A 20087-nucleotide genomic window follows, 5' to 3' on the forward strand; every position below is an offset into this window, starting at 1 on the left:
GTCTACCTCATAAAGCCAAGAGAAGGAACAGGAACTCTCTTTTTTGTAGTGGTTGTTCTTCGTTTAAGAATACATAAGAAGAGGGGCGCCTGGGTGGCTCAGTCGTTGGGCGTCTGCCTTCGGCCCGGGTCGTGATCCCAGGGTCCTGGGATCGAGCCCCGCGTCGGGCTCCCTGCTCCGCGGGAGGCCTGCTTCTCCCTCTCCCGCTCCCCCTGCTTGTGTTCCCTCTCTCACTGTGTCTCTCTCTGTCAAGTAAATAAAATCTTTAAAAAAAAAAAATACATAAGAGACTAGCAGAGTTGACACCTCCTTTTTCAGCCTCATTGGAAATTAGGTTACTCTATGTGACTTTTTCACATCTGTATTCATCCATTGAAAAAAAAATACCTTTGTATCACAAAAGTAATACACAATCAGGGCAAAACATTTTAATATGGTTAAGCAAAATGCAGATATAAATAAGTAATATAAATAAATAAATAAATAAATAAATAAATAAAAATTTTCCCCAAATCGCAATAGCATTCAAAATGGATTAGTCTAGTTATCTCTTTGTCTCTGTCTCTCTCTGTATATTTTTGACAGCTTTAAAACTTGGGACTGTTTTCTTTTAAACCCCAAGCTTTAAAAAAAATCTTGAAGGGAATGTTTTCAAATCTGTTACACATTCTCCTGCTGTGTTAGAGATTGTTAAGCAAAAACGACTCAGGTTGTCGTTCTGACTACTGATCATTGTCATGGCTGAGTCACTGTCTCTAGAACCTCCTTTACGTGCTACTCCTATCATCTGTGTGCCTGCTTCTAGAGACCTGGAGTTTTCCAGTTTTCTATGTTCGGAAGAAAAAGAATGGTTGGTTAGAACTGTTTGTCAATTAAAAGTCAACAAGTTCTGCACAGGTAAAATGCAGACTTTATTCCATAATTTTCTGTGACCTGGAGACATTTTATATTTACTTCCCATTTATATTTATGTCTTAGAGTTGAGACTGAATTAGAGAGATTTTAGTATATTATGAAATGTAACATTGAGCATCTTTTCATGTACGGTTCATCATTTGGGTGTCTTCTTTGGAAAAAAATGTCTAGTTCTGCCCACTTTTTAATTGGATTATTTGTTTTTTTGCTATTGAGTTATAGGAGTTCTTTACATATTTTGGATTAATCCCTTATCTGACATATGGTTTGCAAATGTTTTCTCCCATTCTGTAGGTTGCCTTTTCATTTTGTTGCTCATTTCCTTTGTTGGGCAGAAGTTTTCGTCTGGTGTAATCCCACCTGTTGCTTGTACTTTTTGCATCATATTCACAAAAATCATTGCCAAGGCTAATGTTAAGGAGCTTCTTCCCTGACATTTCTTGTAGGAGTTTTACAGTTTCAGGTCTTACGTTTAAGTCTTTAATCCATTTTGAGTTAATTTCTGTGAGTGGTGTAAGATAGGGGTCAAATTTCATTTCTCTTTATGTGGTCATCCAGGAATAAAACCATTTGATTTTTTAAGTTTAAATTCAATTAGCCAATGTATCATTAGTTTTTGATATAATGTTTAATGATTCATTAGTTGCCTATAACACCCAGTGCTCATCACATCACGTGCCCTCCTTAATGCCCATCACCCAGTTACCCCATCCCCCCACCCACCTCCCCTTCCGCAACCCTCAGTTTGTTTCCCAGAGTCAAGAGTCTCAAATGGCTTGTCTCTGATTTGTGGCACTTATTGGACTGAAAGAAATGTCAAAGAAGATACAAGATTTAGCTAAAGAGTCCTCTTCATGAACTGGTGTTAATCTGGTGGCTATGTTCATCAAAATGGGTAGGGGGCTTGCTCTGGAAAAATCATTGCTTAACAGGGAAGCATTTACTTCTTGCTTATGCAAAGCGCAGTCCTGGTCCGATGACTCTCTGGAGTAGGTTTCTTCCAAGTGGTGACTCAGGGATCGTGTAACCTATCATCTGGAACAGGCAGTTATCAGGGTCACCAGAGCAGAGGAAGAGAGATCATGGAGAACCCACACCCCCTCTAAATGCCTCTGCACTAAATACTTCAATCTGCAAGTGACACATGTCATTGCCACTCACAGCCCATTGACCAGTGACTACCAGGGACCTGGAGAGCATAACCTCCCTGTATGCCCACAGAAGAGCAGAGGGCCAGATATGGGTGAGGGCTTCAAGGCTCCATCACCATGACCTTAGGCAAGTACTGGAATTTCTCTATCTGGCAGGGGGCAACCATGGAATCCTTACCTCTTCCCACCATCCTGAGTCTAAATCTGATTTCTTAGCTTTGTGATTTTGACTGCTTTGTAGACACTATGTCCTCTTACTCTAAGAGTATCGGGCAGCTACGAGTAAGGGACAGATGCTTGATTTTACTGGCAATATAACCTTTGGCTAATTGTTTCATTTCTCTTGGACTCTTTATTTTTCTTTTTAATTGGAATGTAGAATGGCTATAGGAACAGTGCCATCCTCAGAATATTGCTGTGGGTACTCAATGAGACAACTCATGTAATGTTTTAGGACAGCGTCTGGAGCATATGATGAGTTCAGTCCATTCATGTTATTTTATTTTTTATTTTTATTTTTTGAAGGTGACTGTCCTTGTGCTGGCTTGATAAATGCCTACATAGGAACAGCTCAATACGTTGGTGTTGTCCTTCGTGTCCTGGAGTGATTGGTCAGCCCAATCCATGCCAGTCCCTTTCATCTACTGACCCATAAAATGGAGTCACAAACTCTGTAGGGGATCGGAGTCTTTTCCCAAGACCATCAACCCCCCTTGCAGTTGTGTCTCATCTGCATTAGCTTAGATTCCATCGCTGCCTGGCCCTGTCTTGGCTCTGTATCTCAGTTGGATCCTGCCTTTGGCTCCCACAAGCTCAATATTCCTGTCTGGCTTCCCCCATCGTTGAGCTCTGGTGGTCTCTCTTAGAATTATGAGAGAAGCCTGGGCTGGCCCCTTGCATTTCTGGAGTACTCGTTTCCCTCAGGGGGGAGCTGCCCACCCTAAACTCAGCCCCTCATGATACAAACCCTGCCTCACCTTCTGGTTCACACACAGGCTTGGTCCTGGCCTCCACACAGCAGAGGGAACATCAGACACCCCGTCTCCTTTCACGAGCCACCCCCTTTAAGCCTGGGCATTTCTGGTGCCACCTAACCCTTATCGCCATCCCAAATCAATGAAAAGCCAGGATGTTAAGTCCTCCCACAGGCATTATCCCTCCAGGTGGATATACACAAGCAAGAATTTTTTCTCTCCCCACTCCCCTGAATCTTAAGTAGATTGTCCTTGGGAATGAGCCAGACAAATTAGAGCAAGAGAGAATGTGAGAAATGGCATGTGTTCACTCTCCAGCATGGGGTGGGGGAGGATGGGGAGTCCAGTTGCCCTCCCCCCTTGCTTTTTGGCTACTATCTAGTGGGGGGGAGATGTCTGTGAATCATTGCCAGTGTATTTGCTCTGGGCAAGGAAGAAAGCAATTTTCACCAGGCAGGGTTCCTCCTCAGGCTTGGTTCTGCCCAAAACAAGAAAGACAAAATGCTTTCATGTCAAGCTCCACTTGGTTGTCCTTTTCCCCGTTGGCCAGAGAGAACATTGAGTCAGGCTAGACTTTGATATAAGTAAATTTTCTGCTTCTCTTGGTCCTCTCCCCCCAACTTCTATCAAAGGATAATATGGTATTTTTTACCCCTATACATCCACCTACCTCCCTCCCCTCTGGTAACCATCAATTTGATCTCTGTACTTACAAGTTGGTTTCTTGGTTTGTCTTTCTCTCTGCCCCCCCCCCCCACCGCTTTTTGTTTTGTTTCTTAAATTCCACATGAGTGGAAGCAGGTGGTATTTGTCTCTCTCTGACTGACTTATTTTGCTTAGCATAATATTCTCTAGGTCCATCCATATTGTTGCAAATGGCAAACTTCTGTTTAATGGCTGAATGATATTCCATTGTGTATATATACCACATCTTCTTTATCCATTCATTTATTGATGGACACAGGCTGCTTCCATAATTTGGCTACTCTAAATAATGCATTAATAAACAGAGTACATGCATTCCTTTGGATTACTGTTTTTACATTTTTTGGGGGGGGGGTTTAAATACCCAGTAGTGTGATTCCTGAATTGTATAGTAGCTCTATTTTTAACTTTTTGAGGAAACTCCAAACTGTTTTCCACAGTGGCTGCACCAGCTTGCATTCCCACCTATAGGGCAAGAGGGTTCCTTTTTCTCCACATCGTCACCAACATTTGCTGTTTCTTGTGTTTTTTATTTTAGCCATTCTGAGGTGTGAGGTGATAGCTCATTGTGGTTTTGAGTTGCATTTCCCTGATGTCAAGTGATGTTGAGCATCTTTTCATGTGTGTGTTGGCCATCTGGATGTCTTCTTTGGAGAAACGTCTGTTTATGTTTTCTACCCATTTTTAATAGGATTATGTGTTTTTTTGGTGTTAATTGTATAAATTCTTTATATATTTTTGATACTAACCCTTTATCAGATATGTCATTGGCTAATATCTTCTCACATTCCTTAGGTTGCCTTAGGTTGTCTTTTAGTTTTGTTGGTTGTTTCCTTCACTGTGCAGAAGCTTTCTATTTTGATGTAGTCCCAATAGTTCATTTTTACTTTTATTTCCCTTGCCTCAGGAGACCTATCTAGAGAAATGTTGCTACAGCCGCCAATGTCAGAGAATTTACTGCCTGTGCTCTCTTCTAGGATTTTTGTGGTTTCAGGTCTCACATTTAGGTCTTTAATCCATTTTGAGTTTATTTTTTGTATATGGTGAAAGAAAATGGTACAGTTTCATTCTTTTGCACGTTGCTGTCCAGTTTTCCTAATACCATTTATTGAAGAGAGCGTCTTTTCCTCATCGGATATTTATTTCTCCTTTGTCGAAGATTAATTGACCATGTAATTGTGGGTTTATTTCTGGGTTTTTTATTCTGTTCTATTGATTTATGTGTCTGTTTTTGTGCCACTACCATACTGTTTTGATTGCTACAACTTAGTAATATAACTTGAAGCTTGGAATTGTGATGCCATCGGCTTTGGTTTTCTTTTTCAACATTCCTCTGGCTATTTGGGGTCTTTTCTGGTTCCATACAAATTTTAGGATTATTTGTTCCAGCTCTGTGAAAAAAGTTGATGGTATTTTGATAGGGATTGCATTGAATGCATAGATATCTCTAGGTAGCATAGACATTTTAACAATATGTGTTCTTGCAGTCCATGAGTATGGAACATTTTTCCATTTCTTTGTGTCTTCCTCAATCTTTTATGAGTGTTCTATAGTTTTCTGAGTACAGATCTTTTACCTCTTTGGTTAGGTTTTTTCCTAGGTATCTTATGGTTTTTGGTGCAGTTGTAAATGGGATTGACTTCTTAATTTCTCTTTCTTCTGTCTCAGTGTTAGTGTATAGAAATGCAACTGATTTCTGTGCATTGATTTCATATCCTGACATGTTGCTAATTTCCTGTATGAGTTCTAGCAATTTTGGGGTGGAGTTTTTGGGTTTTTCACATAGAGTATCATGTCATCTGCAAAGAGTGAGAGTTTGACTTCTTGGCCGATTCGGATGCCTCATTTCTTTTTGTCTGATTGCTGAGGCTAGGACTTCTAGTACTATGTTGAACAACAGTGGTGAGAATGAACATCCTTGTCTTGTTCCTGACCTTAGGGGGAAAGCATTCAGTTTTTCCCTATCAAGGATAAATTTTTCTGTGGGTTTTTCATATATGGCCTTTATTATGTTGAAATATGTTTCCTCTAGACCTACTTTGTTGAGGGTTTTCATCATGAATGGTTGTTGTACTTTGTCAAACCTTTTTTCTGCATCTACTGAAATGATCATATGGTTTTTACCATTTCTCTTATTGATGTGACATATCATGCTGATTGTTTTGTGAATATTGAACCACAGTTGCGTGCTGGAAATAAATTCCACTTGATCATGGTGTATGATTTTTTTAATGTATTGTTGGATTCAGTTATTGCTTGTATTTTGTTGAGATTTTTGCATTTGTGTTCTAGAGATAGTGACCAGTAGTTCTGTTTTTATTTATTTTTTTTTGTGATGTCTTTATTTGGTTTTGGTATTAGGGTATTGCTAGCCTCATAGAATGAATTTGGAAGTTTTCCTTCCTTTTCTATTTTTTGGAATAGTTGAAAAAAATAGGTATTAACCCTTCTTTAAATGTTTGGTAGAATTCACATGTGAAGCCATCTGGTCCTGGACTTCCATTTGTTGGGAGGTTTTTGATTACTGATTCAATTTCATTGCTGGTAATTAGTCTATTCAAATTTTCTATTTCTTCCTGCTTCAATTTTGGTAGATTATATGTTTCTAGGAATTTACCCATTTCTTCTAGGTTGTCCAATTTGTTGGCATATAATATTTCATAATCTCATAATTCTTTGTATTTCTGTGGTGTCAGTTGTTTATATTTCCTCTTTCATGTGTGATTTTATTTATTTGGGTCCTCTCACTCTCTTTTTTTATGTGTGTAGTTAGATGTTTATCAATTTTGTTGATCTTTTCAAAGAACCAGTTCCTGGTTTCACTCATCTGTTCTATTGATTTTTTAGTTTTTATATCATTTATTGCTGCTCTAATCTTTATTATTTCCTTCCTTCTGCTAGTTTGGGGTTTTGTTTGTTCTTCTTCTGGCTCCTTTAAATGTAAGGTTAGGTTGTTTATTTGAGATTTTTCTTGCTTCTTGGGGTAGACCTGTATTGCCATATACTTCCCTCTTAGAACGACTTTTGCTGCATCCCAAAGGTTTTGGACTGTTGTGTTTTCATTTTCATTTGTTTCCATGTAATTTTTTATTTCCTCTTTGATTTTCTGGTTGACTCATTCATTGTTTAGTAACATGTTATTTAACCTCCATGTATTTGTGGTCTTTCCAGATTTTTTTCTTGTTGTTGATTTGTAGTTTCATAAATTGTGGTCAGAAAAGATGTGTGGTATGACTTCATTATTCTTCAATCTGTTGAGACTTGTTTTGTGGCCTAACGTGTGATCTCTTCTGGAGAATGTTCTGTGTGAACCTGAAAAGAATGTGTGTTGTGCTATTTTAGGATGGAATGTTCTGAATATATCTGTTAAATCCATCTGGTCAGGTGTGTCATTCAAAGCTACTGTTTTCTTGTTGATTTGCTGTTTGGATGATGTGTCCATCAATGTAAAGTGGGGTGTTAAGTTCTCCTACTATTACTGTATTAATATCAATTATTTCCTTTATGCTTGTTATTAACTGTTTTATGTATTTGGGTGCTCCCAGTTTGGGTGCATAAATATTTATAATTATTATATCTTCTTGTTGGATTGTCCCCTTTATGATTATATATAGTGCCCTTCTTTGTCTCTTGTTACAGTCTTTGTTTTAAAGTCTATTTTGTCTGATATTTGTTGCTACTCCAGCTTTCTTTTGATGTCCATTTGCATGATAAATGTTTCTCCATTCCCTCACTTTCAATCTTCAGGTGTCTTTAGGTCTGAAATGAGACTCTTGTAGATAGCAAATAGATGGGTCTTGTTTTTTTATCCATTCTGTCACCCTATATCTTTTGATTGGAGAGTTTAGTCCATTTATATTCAAATAATTATTGATAGATATGTATTTATTGCCATTTTGTTACTTGTTTTGTGGTTGTTTATGTAGTTTTTCTTATTTTCTTCTCTTCCTTGTTGGCTTTCTTTAGTGATATATTTTGTTTTTTTTCTCCTTATTCTTTGCATATTTATTATTTTGCACTTTGATGTGTGGTTATCATTAAATTTGTATATAACATCTGCATATAGATAGCAGTCTATATTAAGTTGATGGTCATTTAAATTTGAACCCATTCTTTACTCCTGTCCTCCCCATGTTTTAGGTTTATGGTGTCGTATTTTACTTTTATTTTACGAATCCCTTGTCTGATTTTTACAGAAATACTTAATTTTACTGCTTATGTGTTTTTTCCTTTTTATACTCTCACTTATGTTCTTTCCTTTCTACTCACAGAGTTCCCTGTAATACTTCTTATAGGGCTGGTTTAGTGGTCATGAACTCCTTTTAGTTTTTGTTTGTCTGCGAAACTCTTTTTTTTTCTTTTTTAGAAAAACTCTTTATCTCTCCTTCTTTTCTAAATGACAACCTTGCTGAATAGAGTATTCTTGGCTGCAGATTTTTCCTTTTCAGCACTTTGAATTTATCATGCCACTCCCTTTTGGCCTGCAAAGTGCTGAAAAATCTGCTGATAACCATATGGGGTTTCCCTTATATGTAACTGTCTTATTTTCTCTAACTGCTTTTAAAATCCTTTCTTTATCACTTTTGCCATTTTAATTACCCTGTGTCTTGGTGTGGATCTCCTTGGGTTGATTTTGGAGAGGAGGGTCTCTGTGCTTCCTGGATCTAAACATTGATTTCCTTCCCCAGATTAGGGAAGTTTTCAGCTATTATTTCTTCAAATTTTCTGCCCCCCTTTCTCTATCTTCTTCTGGGATCCTTATAGTGTGAAAAATGTGGTATTTTTTCCACTGTGCACCGTGCAGGTGGGAGATGCTAAGCCTCTGAGGTTTATGTAGAGGAACTGAATTACATCAAGAGATACTGTCACCTTGTTCCTGAAATGAAGATAAATGCAACTGCAGCCTGTTTTCCCCAATCTGCCTTCATAATCTTGTATGGCAAACTGGTCAAATTTTTCACTGCCAAAACAATAAATCCATATCTGTGGTTTTGGAAAAAGATGAATCACCAGCGAAGAATTTCCAAATACTCTGCAAAGGTTATATAGCCCCACAGTGGTTTTCTAGCAGTAGGAAAATGAGGAAAATTTTAGATTCCAGTCCTACCTACATTTCAAACCCTCTACATGTTTCAAAAACAACAAAGACACCCCTTCTTCCCGAGGCTGAGTTTGTTAAACTCTAATGGGGAGATCATTAGAGCTACCTATGAGGAATACACCAAGAAAAGAACTGTGCTCTAAGGTTTAAATGCATGGAACCAACCACTCTTGGGCATCCACATGTGGCCTAATTAATATGGTAACTCATTCACATCAAGCTGTAGAGTTATCAAAGAACTTTAAAAAAAATATTGTCTATGTGAAACTTTCAGCAAGGTAGATTTTTGTTAGTCTCCATTTTCCTAAAAAGGAAAATGGAACAGAGGGATTAAGGTCACTGAGAAAAAAGCCTCAATCTTCAGATTCCAAATTCTAGTCCTTTCCATATACTCAATCTTTTGCCTTTGTCTTTTGCCCTTTGTATTGAAGGCGGGACTGAGTAAATTTGGAGAGAGAAACTCTGCAGCCCCAGAGGAGTGTATCTATTTTTTTCTATGAGAAAAGCAGGACTGTCAATATTGTTGGGAACAAGGGCTTTGTGAACCCCCCAGAAAAGAAGAACCACAGCGCACTGCTCTGTGACACGTCATCTTCCTCCTGGGCTCTGCCACTATGGTCGGAGCTGTGACCTCCCTCATAGAAGGAACCTGGGCTCTCCACTGCGGTGAAGTACATCCATTAGTCTCAATTTCAAGTTCAACATACGACAGGTGCAAAAGGGGTTTAATAGGAAACAGTCTCTCTAGCTTAGAACAGAAGGGACCTCTTTTCTATCGCTTGAGGTTTGAGGTCAAGATTCAACAGAGACAAGTGTAAAGGTGAATCTATAAATAGTCATCTGATAATGGGACTGCTTTGAAGTTCAAAGGGATTTTTCATTACTTGGCAAAACGTATGAGGTGGTAAGGTACCAATATGGCAGCCCTGTGTACTTAAAACTAATTTCTTTTCTGACTTAATGAAGAATTCATTGGGTCAGAGTGCCCATCACTTTTACTTTAAAAATGTTCCCAGAGGCAGCTTGGCATACAGTGTCCAGTGATTAGAATGCATATATTCTCCAAAGGGAGGCCCAATGCTCATTTTCATGAGATTTAGCTTGGACAGGTTCTTAAGTTGGAGGTAACAGAATCAACTCCAGCTAGCTCAAGAGGAACAGGATTTATTAGGGGATAGAGATAACTTGCCCAATCATTGTGAGGGCTCAAAACAGAGAATTGGGGTTGAACTTCCAGAAAAAATTCTCCAACTTAAATACAGACCTGATCTGCTGAGGGATAGGCTGCTTTGGTAGTGGTCCTGGAATAAGGAAGTGGCTACAGCATCTAGAAGAAGCCACCATACTGCTGTCTCAGAGTCATGTTGCCACAATCCAAACCAACAAGACAAATGTGCAATACAGAGTGTCTCTTCCCATGTGGCTCAGTTCTGAATCAAAGTCTCACACTAGTGCATCTGAAAGGCAGAACTGAAACTGCATCTGGAACTCTAGGCAAATGAGCGTCTGGCATTGGCATGCCTGCTGGGTTTAGAAAGGGTATTGAGGGAAGCCCTCTACAAAGCCAGTAGTGCTTTAAACCACAACTCTTCCCTCCACTTGCGTACTAAAGAGCAAAGCTTATTTCCCATCCATCTAGCCTCCCACCTATCCCTTTATCTGTCTATCACTCATCCATTTATCCATCCATACATGTATCCATCCATCCACCCATTCTTCGTCCACCCATCCACCATCCATCCATCCACCTACCCATCCATCCATCCACCCATTCATTCATCCACTCATCCACCATCCATCCATCCACCTACCTGTCCATCCATCCATCCAATTTTTGCACTTTTGGTATTATTTCTTTTTTTAGAGAATCTGTTTCAGGATGTGTCTGAAAGATAAGGACTGCTTAAAGGGTCTGACTAGAATACCATTAGCGCAGTAACATTTTTAACAATAACGCCTTAAGATCATCAAATATCTAGTCAGTGTTCAAATCTTTGCAATTATCTCCTAGTTTTCAAAAAAAGTTCTAAATAATGAGGGTTTGGGTCTTACAGCATAAGTTGATTGGCACGTCTCCTCAGCCTCTTTTAATCTACAGTTTCTTCTCCTTTATTCTCCTCCCCTCCCCTGCCTTGGCCACTCTCTTCCCCTGCCCTCCCCTCCCTTGTTTCTCTCTCTCTTCTCCATTCTGCTCCTCCTCATGTTTCCTTCCCCTCCTCCTTCTCATCCTCTTGCTCCTCATCCTCTCTCTCCCTCTCCACTTCTAATTTCTTTGTTAAAGAAACGGGGTCATTTGTCCTAGAGTCTTTCACAGTCTGGACTAGGCTTACTGTATCCCCATATTGTCCTCTAACATAGTTGGTTGTTTCTTGTATATTCCATAAACAGGCACTCAGATCTAGAGGCTGATCCAATTTAGTGTTACTATTTTGGTAAGAGTACTTGAGAAGAACACATCATTCAGAGACTTGCAATATTCATTTGTCTCTCTTTTGGTGACTTATATAAGCATCCAGTCAATGACCATTGCCTAGTTCCATCATTTCACTAGGGGTTGCAAAGCATGTAGATTCGTGGTGTGTCATTCTTTCCTCAATTATTGGCTGGAATATTTCAAGTGTGAGAAACTATCCCTCATTAATGATTTGGCTTTCCCAAGATACCTTTATATAGGAAAAGTAGAGTACATTCTTGATCTCGGCCCCCCCCTTTTTAAATCACTTTCCAGAAAAGCAAATTGGAATTTGTTATTTTAAAAGTAGCATCTTTTACAGGTAATCAATGAGGTGTTTTTTATTTTTAGTATCATTAAAACATCACGGATTTAAGCAAATTTGGTTTGTGTCAATCTACTGCAATTATTTTTTTAAAAAATTGATGCCCAAATTGACCTATTTGAGAGAGAACCTCTAGTTCTTTTTACACAGTTCTAATCTTCTTGATCATCACCTTGGCTTCCTTGATTCCTGGTATGAAAACATGTTGCAGGTTTCATTCATATATTTCTTGTCCCAGACCCAGAACCAGCCATTTCTTCAAGGATCTCTTGTTCCTTTTAGCAAGAAACAGTATAAAGAGACCACAATCTGGATGCTCTATGAAATAACGTATGTTTTTTAAAAGTAATTTATTCTTCAATCATTCCAAGGAGCAAAGAATGAAAAAGGATGTGGCAATTAGCATGGAACATAGGAAGTCAGGATCAAGCCTTTGAAGGCCCCTACCCTGTAGGCGTAAGTAAAAGATCCTGTGGTGCTAATGACCATTGGTTAATGGTTTATGAATTGAGGTTTTGAGAGAAGCATTTTTTTGGGGGGTTGAGTACAGTTCATGTGTTTCTCTCTGGCTGCCTCTGCCTTCTGCTGGATAGTTTCTCCCTCTGTGATAGGGTGTTCAGAGACAGAGGGACATCATTTGCTTCATCATCTGCTAATGAGGAGGGACCACTTGGACTTGCTTATCCCCAGAGGCTGTGATGCCAGAGCCCTGGTCAAGGCGGCACAGGAAGAATTTGGTGAGAGGCAAGAGCTCTTGTCTAGGAATCTGGAGACTTGGTCTCACATCCTGCAATAAGTATTGCTCAACCACGCTCACTTTTAACCATCCTTTCCTGTTCTGGAAGCCATATCACCCTTCTGTGTGTGTTTCCTCATCTGTAAAATGGGTGGGGTATGAGCACATGTCTTGGGGTAGCGGGTAGAGTAGGAAAATCATCCTTATCCTGGCAAACAAGATTTATCTGAGGGCCATTCAGACAGAATCAAATAGATGTAGAAGTTCAACTACTTGCAGTGATTCTATCTTCCCCTCACCCCTGGGTGGTCTCACTCCTAGCTATAGGAGCCAGCTGTTCCGATGGGTACTGCAGGCCCCCTTGGCCCAACATCACTTCTCCACTGGCTCTGCCACAGTGCTTGACAGTCCCTTGATTCTCACCCTTTGGTATTTAGGGATGGTCCTTCAAATGCTGTCTGGGGGCAATGATATATGATCTACTTATGATCTTACCAGAATAGACTGCGGTCGCCTCCTAAGTCTTGGTGTGAATGAGCATGGCAGGGCTCCTTTTCTAGGGGAGGGAAGTGGTGGAGAGGTCTGGAGGGGGCAGTGGGTGCGTTTGGGGACCCACTGTAAAGGAGAAGGGCAGGAGACGGAAATCTGATGGCAAGTCACTAGTGGGTGTCTGTGGTTTTTATCTGCCTTGATTTCATTCTGGAGAATTACTCTTCCCTCTTTGGGGATGGTCTTGTTGAGAGGTCTGTTTAAGGATCTCCTCGAAGGAAGGGATATGTCTATGCTCTGAGCTGGGCCAGTCAGATGCTGTCTCTCAGGAACTGAATCCTGAGTGGCACGACAGAAAGACCTAAAGCAGTTGGAGGGCATCCATCTCCATGGCAGTCCCTCTTGCCCCCTAGATCTGCCCTGATCTTTGGCCTTCCAGAGCCTGCATCTTCAACTTCTTTTGCTGCCTTCCAGTGAATTTACTTTTCTCTCTTTCCTCCACTGCTTAAGTTAGCTGGATTTGGCCTCTGTTCCTTAATACCAAGAAGTCTAATATAAATGCATACAAAAAAACCCCCACAAAAACCCAAACTGGTTTAATAGGCATAATTTAATCTGCTTCCCCCTCTGATGCAGGAAAGTAGCTAAGCCACATTACTAAATGCAGTATTGGGAGGCACTTATATCTCTAATATTTCCATTGGACTTTGGGGGCTGGTCTCTTTTAACTCTGCAAGGAATGAAGTGCCCTATGTGTTCTTCAAAATGCTTCCTGGAAAGCTTGGATTTAGTAGGGAAAAAAGGTGTGAATGAGCCTATTTCTTCCTCTCTTTGTCTCTTGTGCGCCGTTGTTTAACTTCATGCTGTTATACAGTATACATTCTTCAGGAGGAGGTAAAACATTTTATCTTCCCCATTACAAAAACACGCATGGCTCTTTCAGAAAGTACCAAGGATTGAAAAGATGAAAACAAAACTCACCCATAATCTTATCACCAGATTACTTCTTAATATTTTGCTGTGATTTCTTATAGTCTTCATGACCACACATATATAAGTAATGTCTGCTTTAAAAAACAGGATTATAATGTCTTTTAAACTTAATTTAATATAGTAATTTTTAGGTCATTAAATTATTTAATGGTTGCACAGCATTCTTGCCCTGTTGTATATGCATTATTCATATTCTTAGTTCATCTAAAACTTTGCATTCTTTTTATGCACAAGAACCTAAGAGTTAAAATCACTTTTCTCATCTGAAATTGGTGTACACATAGCTCAATGTGAGCCATAGCCCGCACTAATATCCAGCATGCAGCATCAGTCCCTCTTGATTGCTGGTTGAGTGACCAGTGGCAAATAAAGCAGGTGCTCTTTTTTGGTGATCCAGGCTATAGACCTTGCACAGAACTTGTTGTGCTGGAGAGGTGTGTAAAGGCTGAAATCAATGACCTTCAGCCCCGCAGATCTTCTGCAACTTCTCCCTCAGTATCAGTCTGTCCCAGGGGAGAGTTTGCGTAGAAGGCTCTTGTTATCAATACACTTTAATCTCATCCTGCACCAAGCCCATTACAGATGATATGTAATGGTATGCTAATGAGAACTCTACTCTCTAGGGCATGACTGTGAATGTCTTTCGTCAGTAGGTTTCAGAATGTGCTGAGAAATCTTGGCTGAGCAACGTGAAAGGCGAAAGGAACGAGATTCTGGACTGTCATTTGCTTTACTGGGATGCAGAATTTCTTTTGATTGTTTAAATCAGGTAAGAATACTTGTATTTTCTTGGAGAGGGAGGGAGGGATCTTGAATCATCCCTTTGTCTTAGAGATCTTGATGAAATCCTAAAAGCTTCGCTCCATTTTCTTAGCTTTGGAAACCCACTTTGCGAAATTATTACCTCTTACTCTCACAGTCTTGAAAAACAGAGACCTCAGTGTGGTAGAGATGTGGCAAGTGGCTTGCCATTGTGTCATAGAACCTCATCACTGAGCTTGCAGAATTTTGCCAGATGAAGTGAGAACCAGTGGGAAGTGTCAAATCTTTTAAGTTATAACCATTAGCCCAGCTCTCCGTGGTGCATTCTGAAGGCAGACTAGGCATTTGCTTTAACATTTGAATTCAGACTGTAGTCATCAGTGAAAAATAAATAGTGCTAGCTGGCTAAAAAAGAATAGTAATAATGTTGGCAGTAATTCTGGCAACATAGCAGTGAAAGCCATGAAGTACATCATTGAAATCCGAGTTAGAGCTGGACATGCTAATGTGAAATCAAGTGCCATTATTGACTCGTGTAAAAGGTTGATCGTGGTAATCAATTCAACAGAATAAAACTAGCAAAAAAGAGAGAGAGAGAGAGAAGAAGAACAGTATGATTTTGAAGCATGTCTATTCATTGCATAGGCTCCTACCATGTGGCCACATTTACACATGCAGTGTGTATGTAGATGCTCTGGGGTGGGGAGGTCCGCCTGTTGGTCAGCCATGTTTAGTTGTTCTCTTGGTGCAGGACTGGTAAACTTAGCTGGATCATCAAAATTTCAGAAGCATATCTTAGATGTGTTTCCTGACTCCTGGGGGCTGACAGTGAATATTGGGACCAAGATTGGAACTAATTTGCTTTAAATTTGAAGTTGTCCTTGATGGTAGTGGTAAGAGCGATTATGATGGTGATAAATGGATGAGGAAAGTGTGCTAATATCCAAGAAATTTGGGAAGATGTGCCAGTCTCTTTGTCCCCTTCCAGTTTAGCCCTACCTCTGAAGTGTTTGCTGTTAGACTGATTTTTAAACTGTGGTCCAGGGATTGCAAAATAAAATAACTGCAAAGACCAGGTAGTAACTTAGATGGAAAAGATCCACGGGGAAGAGTCTGTGGTGGGTGGAGAATGCATGCCCCATCTAAAGGAACAGCAGCTACTAAGTTCTACCAGACTCCTGGCATGTAGGAATGCTGACTCAGTGTTGTCATGGTTTATGAAATGTTTTGAAAGAAAACTTGAGGGTTTAGATTTGTAAATGGAGACTCTCTTTTTACAGATGAACTGTAAGCTCTTCTATCTTGTCAACTAAATCAAATTGAAACAAAAAATTGGGCCAGGCTAAGCACACTTGTTTGTAGCCAATTTATAACTCTTGGGGGTAGTAGCATCTGAGCCCCATATTACCCATCTTGGAGGCAAGCCCTAGGACTCTAATCCCATCTCATTGTTCTGGCATCCTGAAGTATGGGTTAAGAAAATGGGCTCTGAAGTTCCTACCTGTGATTCCAATAATTCTTTAATGCTTGTTTCATATAAACTCCCTTTGAGGACAGTGAGGAGCAGAGCCTGCTGTTTTGCAACCTAGTGATAAATGCAAACATTTTGAACACCTACTGTGTTCTATGGGATGAAAGAATTATTACTGTCATCTCATTTTTATAAGAACTCTATAAGATGGGTACTAAAATTATCATCATCATCACATCCTTATTTACAGATAGGGAAACTGAGGCTCAGTGTTGGGGAGGATTTCCCAAGGTTGCCCAGTAAGTGGCAGAAATGAGATTTGGACTCTGGAGTCAGAAGGCAGAATCCAATTTTTAACTACCATGTTATACCTTCTCCTGGTACATTATGTGGATTTTTAGCATCTATAGTCTCTCTGAGTGATGATGACTCCTACTCCTGAAATATCTAAAGGAATCTGTAAGGATATTTTCTGCTTTTGTAGAACACAGGGGCATTGTCTTTGTCCTCATCCTCTGACAGTGTCTGCAAAATATGTGGGATCCTTCTGGTGATGGAAGAGGGAGATTTTCTTAATGCCTGGCTTGAGACCAGAGATGCCACCCCCTCTTCCATATTGTTTTCTCATTAGATATTAACTGGAGGTTAGCAAATGGAGTTTAAAGGCCAAAATTGTGTGTTGCACTTCCTTGTAGACAAGGTAGTTTTCCTTAGGCCATGGCCATAGAGGACAGCCTTAACCAAGCACAATCATCCCTATTGACAGAAGTGCTCCAACCTCGACCTGTGTACAGATAACATCATCACCATAAATGAAAGCAGTATGATGCAGCCAAGGAATACAAATAGATTTTGGCTTCCTTGCTAATGCCAAATGATGGGTGGTGGCTTTTAGAATGAGCACTGTACCAAGAAGGGTTTGGAAACCACATGTGAGCTCACCAAAGAGTGCTGTAATTGATTGGTCTTGTCTGCCACGGCTTGGGATAGGGAAGCAGTGGCAGGTATGCTCTGTACTTGCTGTCCCTGGTATAGTCTATTCGTATGGAAGAACTAAGACACCTTAGGCTTGGGCAGCTCAAAGCATATATGTTTTAATTTGCGATTCTGTCTTCTTCCACCTCTTCCATTTCTGCTTTTCCTCAGGAGAGATGGCCAAACGCACCTTCTCCACGTTAGAGATATTCCTGATCTTCATCCTAGTATTGATGACCGCTGTCACGGTAGCCCTTCTCAGCCTCCTGTTTATCACCAGTGGGACCATTGAAAATCACAAAGGCAAGTCGTCAGGGGCCCTCTTGGATGCTCTTCCTAGCCTGTGGGAAATTTCTTGATCACCGGGGACGCCAAGGCAAAGAACAGTGTCTGCTGATAATGCCGATAACAGCACAGTTGAATGTATACTTAAGCTGCCTGGGATGGCCATCTAACCTTTACATTAATTGCCCTTTCTGCATCGATAGCAATTTTTATCAAGCTTACCTTTGCCCACAAATAGCTGGTTGACAGGCATTCTGACATGCGCTTATTCATCTTTCACTTTTCCACTGACCTAAGGCCAGTTCAGAATTCTTCAAGGCCAAGTAATGTGAACATTTGCCCCAAGTCTCCTCTCTTTCTCTTTGCCTTTTCTCAGGCATCATCTTCCCTTGGGGACAAAAGGAGAATGAAAGACCCACTGAATATCAATTAGTCTGTGGAAAGCTTTAGAGAAGGGGGCATTGAACTCAGATTCTTAAGAGGGCCACTCAAGTTCTGTAAATGAGGTGGAGTGGGGAGGTGGTCTGGGTGGGGGGAGCAGGGTCCACAGCCCCTCTTGAGGGGTGTGGGTTGTCATGGTGTCACATGGACGCAGATCTCCAGGGTTTTCAAGAGAAGCTGGAATGGATGATTTAGGCATCTCCTGATATTTTTTTTAATGTTGGGAATAAATTTAGTCTTGGAAAACAATGTAGGCTACATTACAGGCAATACTGGCCCCCTGGGTCTTTGATGGAGCCCTACTTTGGTGGTGGGTCATATACTGGTAAACAAGTAGAGAAGACAGGTGGGGGTTGAAGGCTTTGACTGAAGTAAAGAGAGGGCTGGCTTTAGATGAAACAGAGAAGGAGCCCGATTTTTTTCACCTCAGTTTTCTCTCTTGTGGGCCTCTTCTTTCCAATGTATTCTCTACCATGACCCTGCGCTTTGAATTCCCTCAAGAGGGACAGAGATCCTCTGTGCCAGCAGTGTGCAGAGCAGGGGCATGGACTGCTAGAAAGGAAAGGATCCATAGGACGTCCTTAGTTTTAGCTCTTAAAGTTAGAGAATCCAGAGGCTGAGACTCAGGGAGGTGATCAACAGTTACGGTAACTATTCTCATAGTAGGAGTTGCTGTTTGTTGAGAGGTTGCTTTGTGTCAAGTGCTATGGTCAAGGGTCTACATACTTTTCCCTCTTAATTCTCATAAAGCTTCTATAAAGGTAGGTGCTAGTTTTAGTACCATTTTCCGGATATAGAACCTGCGACTCTGAGGTCCTAAAGAAATCACCCTTGGCCATTGGACCTGGTTTGGCTTTAGTTGGCACCCCATTCCTACGTGGGTATCAATAAGGTAAAAGAGGGGCGCCTGGGTGGCTCAGTCGTTGGGCGTCTGCCTTCAGCTCGGGTCATGGTCCCGGGGTCCTGGGATCGAGTCCCGCATCGGGCTCCCTGCTCGGCGGGAAGCCTGCTTCTCGCTCTCCCACTCCCCCTGCTTGTGTTCCTGCTCTCACTATCTCTCTCTCTGTCAAATAAATAAATAAAATCTTTAAAAAAATAAAATAAAATAAAAAAATAAGGTAAAAGAGCCTGCCTCCTTCCTGGCAATAATTGATGTCTTATAGAAAATGGAGGCTTACGGTTGAGAAAATATGGATTCTTTTTTTTTTTTTTTTTTAAGATTTTATTTATTTATTTGAGAGAGAGAATGAGAGACAGAGAGCACGAGAGGGAAGAGGGTCAGAGGGAGAAGCAGACCCCCCGCTGAGCAGGGAGCCCGATGCGGGACTCGATCCCGGGACTCCAGGATCATGACCTGAGCCGAAGGCAGTCGCCCAACCAACTGAGCCACCCAGGCGCCCGAGAAAATATGGATTCTAATGACACGTCGAATATGAATGAAAGAGCATCAGATTCTGAGTCAGAGGATCTGGGCTATGCACCTGGTTCATCTCGTGTTGTCCCCGAAATTGTGGTTACATCACTTCTCTGGGTTTCAGTTTTCTTATATATAAAACTGACGAGATCAGTCTAGGTGATCTCTAGCTTTTCTTTGGCCCCCAAATTCTAGGATCCCAGGGGAGTCAGCAGCCAATCTCTTGACTAAGTACTGTCTGAGCACTAATACCTGTGACAGTGACATCTGTCACCTGGGCAACCCTGGCTGTTGTCTGGGGTGGAAACAAACAAACAAATAACAAGCATATATAGGATATCTCAATATGTAAATAGAACCAAAGCTATATGCCGACAATTATTCTAAATTTTTAATATGTATGAACATATTTATTGTTCAAAACAACCCTAGGGAGTAGAGTACTATTACCTCCATTGTATAGATGGGAATAATCGGGGTAGAACAGGGTAAGTGGTTTGTTCAGCTAGTAGGGGGTAGAGTCAGTTTTCAAACCCAGGCTGTTTGGTTCTGGTACCTGCTCGTGTAGACTCTATGCCATTCTGCCTCCCTTCATACTTGTGTGTGTGTGTGTGTGTGTGTGTGATCACATAGGACATGTGTGTGTACACGCACATACGCAGATGGTGATATGAGCAAAATAAGGTGGAACTATGTAGAGCATACAGTGATCTAGTTTGCATCCTGAATAAAAGATTTGAGAAGGTTGGGGAAGAGGGGGCAGTGTAGACACAGTGGGGGTGGCATCCCTGGATGTGAGGGTTGAGCTGCCGCTGAGTGTGATGGAAATGAACCAACTCAGAAGGGAGTTGTGGAGCTTGGTTGGTGGACCAGAGAGCAATAAGGTCTCTGGATGGAG

The 20087-nt window shown here is 40.8% G+C and overlaps 1 protein-coding gene across 3 annotated transcripts in view; it reads left to right on the plus strand.

The window, feature by feature from the left end:
• The window catches only part of ASAH2 (N-acylsphingosine amidohydrolase 2), a 92375-nt gene that overhangs the window by 8336 nt on the left and 63952 nt on the right, over positions 1 to 20087 (plus strand). The window contains exons 2-3 of one of the 3 annotated variants that reach the window (XM_081824399.1): positions 14492 to 14610; positions 17221 to 17352. In XM_081824399.1, coding sequence (XP_081680525.1) covers positions 17226 to 17352 — 127 coding nt within the window. In that variant the 5' untranslated portion in view covers positions 14492 to 14610; positions 17221 to 17225. The remainder of the gene's footprint in view (positions 1 to 14491; positions 14611 to 17220; positions 17353 to 20087) is intronic. The other 2 variants (XM_081824398.1, XM_081824400.1) reach the window with 2 other exon arrangements.

The sequence above is a fragment of the Leptonychotes weddellii genome, chromosome 6 (assembly GCF_054177405.1).
Source record: "Leptonychotes weddellii isolate Sample4059 chromosome 6, ASM5417740v2, whole genome shotgun sequence".
NCBI lineage: Eukaryota > Metazoa > Chordata > Mammalia > Carnivora > Phocidae > Leptonychotes > Leptonychotes weddellii.